Here is a 10,713-nt window from a genome sequence, read left to right as displayed (position 1 = left end):
GCCATGTCTCTTGATCTCATATTTACCCACCTTATAATGCTTAAATTGTCTTGCTATTGATTAATAAATAAACTTCCCATTTATTAATTGAACTGGTCATCACTGACAGTATATTTTAAACCAGAGGCTTTAATTAAGAATTTGTAACCTCCAGTAATTCATTGTTAAAATAAATAATATTATTTTCCCTATAGGGTGGTGCCTAGTTGTCAATAATTTATCACATATATTGAACACATATATTGCTACACATGCTACCTAAATTCAACATGGCCTTGAAAGCCTTTTAGTGAGTAACATGGAAATTCACCAAATATGCTATTTTTTTAATTTTATTATTATTATTTTTTTAACCATGGGATAGGAGCCCCTGATGAAGTAGGGGGTGCATGTAAATACCTGGCAGGTCAATTGGTGGCCTCTGTATATTGGTATATGCATCCCAAATGCTGGTACTTTGCTGGGAATTATGTCAAAGCAATCATCTGTGAGGTTTTTTGAGGTGACAGAGAAGAAAATTACAAAATGTGATGAACTGGTTGCTCTATCCCTTAAATCTGTCCCAGGGGCTATGAAAGTGCATCAAGTAAGCACTCTGCTCCTACATATGCACACAAATCCACACTCACATCTTTCTTCTTTATTGTCTCTCATTTTTGTGTTTTGACATGTTTCCATTTGTATAATTTACTGGAATGCAAATTATAATTGAAGTTGAAGTGTTTTCATGTTTTTGGAAATAAAAATGCGGTAAACTAATTTTCGCACAACTTGTGACAGAGCCAGGGAGGATCAAAGGCTCTTGCTTCTGTAGCCGCTCTTGAGACTGCTTCTCTCCAAATGAGTTTTATCTTCATATACATGGGGGGTCTGAAAAGACCATCTAAGTCAGAACATGGGTCCTTTTAGACTATGTATATCCTGCCACTGTAACATAGGTAGGTTTAAAACAGTTAATGGAGCCAAAAACAGAGTAAAGAAGTAAAGCGTAGAAATGTGACTGTTTTACCACTTTTAATAAATTGTCAATTACAGTTGATAAAATTAATTGGGGCACAACGCTGAATAACAAGGGAAATGTATCCATTTTCATTAATTTATTAAAGATTAATAATTCAGTCTCAACTCATGAAAGTCACCAATTCGATACGTGATTATTTCTCATCTACCAAACATTAGAATATCACTCTCGACTCACAGACGTAATAAACAAGGTATGTTTATTAAATAAGCACAGATAGGTAAAACATGCACAACAATCCTTGACTAAAATTATAGTAATGACCAGGAGTATTGAGTTCACTAGAATAACAATCCTAACAAGGCAACCAAGTGAAACTTAATGAAAATAATTCATGCTGGATAAAGGTAGCTAACTAGGTTAATAAAGCAAAGAGAGAAGATGTTTCCAGTTTCTCTGTTTGCTACATTAGGTTTGGTCTAGTGTTTTTTGTTCTGGTTCTTTGTGTTTTTTTCGGTTTTGTTTTTGGTTTAAACAAATATGTTTATCGTGCAGACTTGCTTTGGCATCCCACTTCTTCGTCATGTCTCACTACACAAACTACTAACTTTAATATATTGTCTAATTTGTTTATATTGGATTTCTAGTAAACATAAATAGATGTGATTAACAATTATTTTACAATAAGCCTATGGTAAGCAACATACAAATGAATTGATCTGAGTGCATAATGTAAATTAAAAAGGATCAACTAATGAAAAGAAAAATGAAACACACAATTTGGAGATTATACTAAAATAACCATACATTACTGGTTAATTATCATTTGACATCACAGTAGGTTAAATGACAAGCTGCTTTTTGGGGAATCTGTGGGTGTTACGAATGCCTACACACACACACGAGGGAGAGGATCCAAATGCAAGAGGTATTATTGAAGAAACAGGGCACGTTAGAGGATTCAGGCAGGTACTCGTAGTCAGGTTGGTCCGATGTCGATAACGTCAGGCAGAGTCTGGAAGGCATCCAGGGGTCAGGCAGGAGACAAGGTCTAAAACACAGGCAGGATTCGGAAATCAGGAAGATAAACACGTATCTGGACCGCTCGGTATACAACATAAGAGTTGGCAATACTTCGCGAAGAGAGTGCGAGGGAGAGGAGCTTAAATAGGGGGGCAGTAATGAGAAGAATGGTATTCAAATGTGTAATTAGTATTCCGGCAAACCAAATCGGAGATGTCGGCAAGAAGAGGCAGCCATGGCAGTGCGAGGATGAGCGTAGTCCCTGGTGTTCATAATTGGGAAAGAAAAGCATATGTCACACAAGTCTGTAAATATATTTCTGTAGCATGAGAAACGTTGGTTGTCCTGGTAAGGGTTTGGGTCAAAGTTTCTTGAAGTGTAACCAGGCTTGTACGAGCTTCTTGCCTTCCAATCTGTGAGTTTCAGTTTTATGACACCTCAGTACAAAAGGAGAGGGTAAGAGAGCCAGGCCATCTTGATAGCTAGGCTGTTTATGGCTTTGTTGCTGCTCAACATCAAAGGACCAGCAGGGTCCTGGGTCTTGTCTGTGGCCCAGGGGTGGGAGAGAGCCCATCAAGACCACATCAGTTTCATCAGGAGACTAATTTGTAATCTGTGTTCACTACAAGTTTTCTGCTTTCACTGGCAATATTTTTTTTCACCTAATCTTAACATGTTTGTCTTTCAGTCAGGGTAAGGCCTAATCATAGTAAGGAGACAGCACAAATTAATCTAGTTAATGACCTGTTGTTGGCTTTTGACCAGGGTTATAGCTCTTTGTTTATATTGCTTGAACTGAGAGCAGCATTTGACACTGTAGATTACCACATTTTATTAGATAGACTGGAAAATGTTGTTGGGATTAGGGGAATAGCCCTTTCCTGGTTTAAATCCTATCTAGTCGGTCACTACCAGTTTGGTAACATAAATGGAGATTACTCAGCATACAACAAGGGTTAGCTATGGTATTCCATAAGGATCTGTTCTTTTTTCTTTATATATGCTACCTCTAGGTGACATTACATGTAAACACTATGATAGTTTCCACTGCTACGCTGATGTTACTCAGCTATATTTCTCAGCCAAACCAGAGGAGATATATCATCTTAGTATTATTGACAAAAGCATAAAGGATATCAGACACTGGATGTTGAGGAACTTTCTCTCACTTAATCCTGATAAAACAGAGGTACTGCTATTAGACCCCAAGACAGCTAGGTCCTTGCTTTCTAATTACTTAATGAACCTCAATGGTCTCCCAATCACAACTTTTATAACAGTTAAAGATCTTAAAGTGAATATGGTCCCAATCTCATGTTTGAAGCTCATGTAAATAATATTTCTAGGAACACCTTTCTACACCTAAGGAACTTTGCAAAGATTAGGAACATACTCTCCTGACATGATGCAGAAAAGCTAGTCCATACATTTACTACTTCAAGATTGGACTACTTAGTCTATTCTCTCTTTCTGCCAAGGTACACCTATCCATTATGTCATGTTGTTAGTGAGCCTCAGCCATGGCTCCTCGCAACATCCCATGATGTAGCCCATCCCTGTTGTAGCCCACCACCTCTCAACCCCAGCCAATTACTTCTCCATTGCCCTTGATGGACATTCTTGGACACACACACACACACACACACACTGTCTAGACCAGACTTCTAGAAAACTGGAATAGACATCAACTGTATATACTTTTTCAGCTCCTTATTATTTTGTTGCTATTGTACTGTCTGTTGTTGATCAGAGGAGGAGACCACCCACACCCCACCTTTGAGTCTTGGTTCCTTTCAAGGTTTCTTCCTCATGTACTAGGGAGTTTTTTCTTGCCACTGTCATCCTTGGCTTGTTCACTGGGGGCTTGGACCTGGACATGTATAAAGCTGCTTTGTGACAACAGCTGTTGTAAAAATCGCTATATAAATAAATTTGACTTTGATACTAGGATGTTACCAGGGTGTGTATGAGTGTGTATATGGTATGAGTTGGTTTGCTATAGTGTTACCAAGTTCTCGCTATGGTCTTTCTAGGTGGTTGCTATGGAATCCTAGGAGGTTACCAGGGTATTAGCAAGTGTTTGCTATGGTCTTACTAGGTAGTTGCTATGGGGTCCCAGCTGGTTGTTAAGGTGTTACCAATTGGTTGGTATGGCGTTGATAGGTAGTTGCTATGGAGTCCCAGGTGGTCACTAGGGTGTTGCCAAGTTGTTGCTATGGTCTTGCTAAGTATCTGCTACAACATACAATTTAAATATGTTCTGAATGCCTATTTGCATGCTTTAAAGGTTCGTGCTTAAGTGAGACATAAAATGCATATATAGTACTGCTAGCTGGCTCTAACCAAACATTTAACTAAAAGCTAAGATAGCCACATTAAGCTAGCAGTACTAAAATAATAAACAGCCTAAAAATGTAATGACATGCACATTGCATTAGCTTATGATTTATGGTGATCTGGTTCAGGTTAAGGCAGCCTAACTTAAGATGGTCAACTAATGTTGCCTAGGGCATTGGCTGACTAGCTAGCCTGTCAACTAAATAATTCTATATGCTAGTTAGCTAGCGAACCTAGTTAACCCAGAGAACGTGATGATTTACTAAAACGTTTAGCGGCTGTTTAGTAAACTATTGTATAGCTTTGTAAAATCAAGAAAAATTACATAGTGAAAACACAATTCTAGGCAATTAACTGTGAAAGGTAGTATGAGTGGCTTCTCCTAATAAGTGTTGCATAACATTCAAGTGGTTATATTGTACTCAGTTGAAGAAAATATAACTGGAAAGGTTAGTTATACAAATAATATAAACAGTAATGTAATGCAAATTAACATTAAAAAAATATCTCTCTATTAGTATTAATAGGCCCCTTGATAAACCTCTTACGATGACGTCTTGCTCCAGAAGTAGCAGTTTAATAGTATTGGCACCCCTCTGTTTGATTTTAGCCGTCGGGCCCACACGGTGGCGCATGTTGACCGCAGTGAAAAGCTCTTTACAGCGTCACAACTTCGTTTTTGTAATACGAGCAGGACGGGGGTCTATTGTAAACTAAATGTATAGTGGGAGTCTATAAGAGTATGCGTGTTTGTGCCCCCACCCTGAATGTACTTGTGTGCATTTGTGGGCACGGGCAAAGCGCACGTCTGTGGCAGGATGTGGAGACGCACTACCGTACACGGCCAGGGTGAGACGCCATGCTAGAGAGCTAATGCTTCCGTGCGAAAAGCAGTTGTGTAGGTCAGTTACTAAGACGTGGCAAGCGCACACCCAGCCAGCAGTAAAATGGCAGTCGAAAGTGTATAAAAAATTGTTTATTAGCTAGGTAGAAAAGTGTTCCATGTAAGTCAAGATCAGACGGAGCAGTCCGAGACGCTACGCAGTTTCTCTTTAGCACAAAGTGATTCAGTCAGCAGCAATCTCAGGAAGTGCGTCCTAGGACCTCAAATACTGCGCGGTCGTTAGAAGTGGAAAATATCTTTCTCGTTTGTTTGAAGTAATGCTCCATTTATTTCAGTTGCTTTGTGGATGCTTTTAAGCTACGTTTGTTCGGTTTTCGTCTTGTGGAAGTGTATCATACTATTCGGAAATGTGTGCAGCGGTAAATGGAGTGGACCCTAAACCAGAAACACCTAAACAGAATGGGCCGAGCTCGAATCCGTACACCCTGAACTCTAAAACGGACTCACTTGCTGATCTGGAACCGGACAGCGAGCCTCCTTCTTCGGTAGAAGATGCCAAAAACACGGGAATTAAATTCGCGAAGACGTTCCTTTTGGTTCTCCCTATTTATGTGTTGGGTTATTTCGAGTTCAGTTTCAGTTGGATCCTCGTTGGACTGGCTGTGTTGTTTTGGCTTAAACGGAACCAGGGAACGAGGTTTCAGCAAGTGAACCGTGCTCTGGCGTTTTTCGAGCACGAAGAGAAAGAAATACGACAAACTTTGCCAACTTCAGAGCTACCGCCGTGGGTGAGTGTGGTGCCAAGTTATACGCGCTGGCATTGTTTATGTTTTGAGTTTCTAAAATGATGCATAATATGATTAATGGGGAACTTTACCCCTGCTCCTAACCCAATCTTTAGTTTTAACCTTCAGTCTACATTGCTATGTGACGCAACGTCGTGTATCGGTAGTAATTTTAGCAGAAGTGGGGGTGGGAAATGGAACAAGGTCCGACTTTGCTGAAGGTACAGTGCAGCTACTGAAAAGCTTTGTCGGGCTTTGATGCCCAGCGACGGCACGATGCCTGGAAGAAATGAATCTTCTTCCGCCTGTAGATGCCCGAAGGCAGAATGCTGTTCATATGCTCGTATCCTTGTTTAAGAAGATACATATCTTAACAGAGAGAAGTAACAGCACTTAGTTTTCTAAAACATTGAAGAACTGCCAATGACCGCTTTTCAGCTAAAACAAGATCCTTGAGGTCAGAATTTCAGGTTGCGTTTTTTTTTCTAGAGAAGTAAGGAAGAAGTGTACCTTTTTTTTTCTGACAGATGAGGGGCTTGGTAAGCATTATTGAGCGCAAAAACAAATAGCAACACTATTGGTGGGATGTGCTCTCTTGTAGATTTTATCTAATCTAAGACTGTTACGGGCCTTAAAAGTTGGTGCTGATTTTTTCCTTAATTGTTCACATTCATGCTGGTGACTCATCAGCGCCAACAGACTTCTGCCCTGAAAAGATCCAAATGTGCACATTTATGAAAGCAATAACGTACACAACTTGACTGAATTCAAGAACAACAGTAATCATTGAATTACATTCTGGTGAAGGCATTCATTGCAAAAATCATTTGGAAGATGGAAAAAGGGTGCAAAAGCAAAATTTATTTTAGCATCTATTGTTCTTTCTGTGCTGAGAGATGTCTGTGGAAGAAGGCCCAGCAGGGTATGTGGCAGCGATCTCCACCTACCCTTTACAGTGTCATGATGCATGACTATTCCTATTGAGGTCATATGAACATGTGCCAGATATGAGTCCACTCGAGGTTCACAATGGAAAGTAGCCCATCTTTGAAATTATCAGATTTTTTTTCTGTGGCCTTTGTTATATTAGTGGGGGAAATTTTATTTAATATATTTCTACTCTGTAGTGTAGTGGCTCTTTATTTTGATGATCCTAAAGAACCAGTTGTACTATGTATGGATGAGGGTTGTACATGCAGACAGAAGATTTCTCTGATCATATGCTGAGAGATAGTGATGCCAGTTGTCATACATTTAATAGGCAATTTTAGATGGTTCTCTTGATCCCTGGATCAGTGAACTTCAGCATTTAGCTGAAGCTTTTATCCAAAGCAACTTACAATTATGACTGAATACAGCTTCAGCAATTGCTCAGGCCCAACAGTGGCAACTTGGCAGTGGTGGGGCTTGAACCAGCAACCTTCTGATTACAAGTCAAGTACTGTAACCACTGAGCATATTTGTTGTAAATATTTACAAAATACCAATAAACTCAAAATTTTATATTTAGATGCCTTCATTAACTTGATAGGTGTGTTAGATTAAGGTTGGATTTCTAGGATCTCTTAGTTTGTTTGGTAGGTGGGGGTGTGTGTACTGCTCAGGCCTCTAGAAGTAGAGCAGGTCAGTGTATGAGGCCAGCAATGTCATATGCTATTGAGCAATAAACCGATTTATATTATTAACACAGTAATAATTTGGAAATTAACATTTCCATCTGCTTTTAAATACACACAATTCTAATTTGTGCTACAGGAAGTATAAACTACAGTAATCTCCATTCATTTTATTGGCATCACCTCAGCAGTGCAATTTTTTATGTAATTTCCTGCTCTAAACAAACCCTGTTTGATACATTTTTTTGATAGTGTTTTGCTAGCAAAAGGCATGGGGCTAACTTTGGGTTTAGCACATGGTCCCCAAATGTATACCTTGATTCGAAATCCAGTCCCAGATTTTATAATCACTGGTAGTTAAATGAGCGATTCATGTTAACAGGTTGGCGTCTTTAACACACTTGGCTCTTAGGTAAAGAATGAATGGACAGTCTGTAGGACTTTGTCAAAGAGGACTGTAATTTTATTACCTCTTAATTCAAGTAGCTACAGATTCAGCTTTGTGCTGCCTTAAACTGAAGCAGTGAGCTCAGTGGTGCTGGCTGGTTCAGTTTAATATGTCTGTACAGCCCGTGTGTCATTCATAATTCATTAGGTATGAGGGGATTTGTAGACATATTTAAAGTGCGTAGTCACACAGCCTTTTTTAAAAATAAGATTCTGACAAACATCAGCAGCCAAGACACCTGTCTGTTGATGCACTGAACTTCTGTTTTATTACATAGAAAAGCTTACTACCACTATGAAAATTCAAGAAGAGAAAGATCATTTGGTGTCATGATGCAAGTGTAAAAGAAACATATTACAAGTTTTGTTTATTTATTGAGTTTAGGAGTGTAATAAAATGATTAGTGATTGGCTCAAATGCAAAGTGTAATTTTTATTTTGTTCAGTAGGTTAATGGAGTTCCAGATCCATCTTTTCTTTACTATGCCCATATAAATTAATTTGACTGTTTATCTTTGTACAGCTTGTCCTGCTTTTTTACACTGAATATATGAAATTCTTTGGCTTCTTTGGATCTTAAAGTCAGTAGATGTGAATTAAAACAGACCTAGGTGTGTTAAGTCTCATTGCAGAGTTTGGTTCAGCTTATTCAGCATGAGTTATTAATTGCAGTGTTAAAGGCCAGTTCAGCATTCCAATGGTATCTACACATCAGCTCTACATTTTTCTTGGTTCAAATCCATCCTGCTGGCTTCCAGTCAAACCTGCCAACTGTGGAATATGACAGCATCTGCCTCACTGTTTATTAAGGGACAATATGTGGCTATGGGTCATTATGGTAATGGTATATATACTTATATGGTACAAGTATATGTGAAAAAGTGAAGGGCTGTAATAGCCTAATTTTGGTTCCATAGCAAGTTCTTCAATTTTGTTCTGATGTTGCGATAAGCTTTCTTACCAAGCATGACCGACATTACATGTTCATTTACTCATGATTAGCAGAACTCGCATCTTTTTTTTGTTGCTTGTTTTTTATTAAACAAAGAACCAGTTGATCAACATAATGTAAAACAGGATTTCTTGGGGACCTGGATAACCTTTGCTAAACATAAACTGTGTTCTACTGAATAATTTTGAACTTTGAATTACATTATCTAGCTAAATGAAGTCCTGTTGTGTCCTTGTGATGAACAGTGTGTAAGGAGCCACCAATTATGGAGATTGTCATTACAAAGGGAGCCTTCTGGTTTCAGAGTAGATGTAGTAGAATTAATTCATCATATATATAATGATATTATACCTTTATGAAAATGTATGAACCTAACAATATCAATTGCTGATTCCTGGAATCTCAAACTCCCACCATATTTTTCAGACCTGCAAATGTTGTTCACAGATCTTGACTTTTCATATTGGATTTTTCCTTGTTGTAGGTTAAACCGAAGATCATAATTAGGGTGGTTAGTGATCTAGCTGCAAAACACTAGTTCTTGTTTTTGTTTGTAATTAGATATATCTTAATTACTGAACAGCCTCTACAATGTTCTAGGGATAGGTTAGTGGGCTTGAGAATTTAGGCAAGATGAAATAAAACCTTACAATGTCATGAACCAGCATTGATTGGTTTATTACTAAACTGGTTACCAACTTTAAATGTAAGCTAATTAATTATGCCATCTTTAAAATGTGGGTTGACACGTTTGCCTGTAGGTTTGTGCCTCCAGAGCCCTGCCACCTGTTCTAATACTGCGGAATGTCTAGCATCAGCCATTTAGTTGCAGCATGTAGCTACTACGCCCTCCCTGTTACCATGTGTGTGCACTCGGGGAAACAGCAAGGTTGTGACTCATAGGATTCACTCCCACAGGAGAAAGTTTAAAAAATATTTTGATATTCTTACTGTGGGTTCTACCCACAGAAGGAAATGCTTAGAAAATACACATGTTCCTTGGATATTTTATTACTAATTATTAATTCCTAAACATTAGTTGTTAAAGAGTAAAAGAAACCTGTAAAACTGTCCAGCACAGGTCCAGATATATGGCCCCTACTTTTGGAGGACATTTGCAACTAAAACATCAACATTCTTGCGTTCTAGTACTTTGTTTTATTTCCCCCGAAAATGTACCCTAGAGTTTCAGAAAATAGCTTTTCCTGTGAGACAGATGAAGGGATAATAGGGAGATGAATACAGGAGACAGATTATTTTAGTGCTGTAGGATAACATTTGTGCTTTCTGGTCTTATAGTCAGAATTATGCAACATTCACAGTGGCAATGATTCATATTACTGGCAAACTAACTTAAAACTGTACTCTCCCTTTATCTGTCTTTCTGTCTGTGTGTTCTGAATGCATAATGCAGAATTGAATGAATAGGCAAGTGAATCAATTGGACTGACATGAATACCCATAATGTTATTCTCTTTCAGGTTCATTTTCCTGATGTTGAAAGAGTGGAATGGCTCAATAAGGTGCAACAATACTACACCTACACACAGAGGCATTTGTGAGGCACATGTGTGTACCAGTAGTGTAGTCAACATTTATTTTACTTGAGTACAATTTTTAAGGATTTGTACTTTGTAAAATTTGTTTACTTTTCAAATTTTTCATTACGTTACCTAAATTATTAATGGATGAAGGAGCCTTTGGCGAATTGTTGGACAAAACAGAAGTTGGACAAATTCCAGTGTTCT

The 10,713-nt window shown here is 38.4% G+C and overlaps 1 protein-coding gene across 8 annotated transcripts in view; it reads left to right on the top strand.

The window, feature by feature from the left end:
- Positions 1–4,980: 4,980 nt before the first annotated feature.
- Positions 4,981–10,713, top strand: part of esyt2a (extended synaptotagmin-like protein 2a) — a 41,148-nt gene continuing 35,415 nt past the window's right edge. For 2 of the 8 annotated variants that reach the window (XR_014125837.1, XM_081722767.1), the window contains exons 1-2: positions 4,981–5,953; positions 10,447–10,488. Coding sequence is in view for 7 of the 8 variants with exons in the window: in XM_081722767.1 (XP_081578893.1) it covers positions 5,573–5,953; positions 10,447–10,488 (423 nt within the window). In the remaining variant the exon portion in view is untranslated. The remainder of the gene's footprint in view (positions 5,954–10,446; positions 10,489–10,713) is intronic. The other 6 variants (XM_081722766.1, XM_081722765.1, XM_027020844.3 and 3 more) reach the window with 4 other exon arrangements.

This window comes from Electrophorus electricus, chromosome 11 (genome assembly GCF_041902795.1).
Source record: "Electrophorus electricus isolate QZ-2024a chromosome 11, ASM4190279v1, whole genome shotgun sequence".
In the NCBI taxonomy this organism is placed as follows: Eukaryota; Metazoa; Chordata; class Actinopteri; order Gymnotiformes; family Gymnotidae; genus Electrophorus; species Electrophorus electricus.
This window is presented reverse-complemented; position numbering and strand designations above follow the sequence as displayed.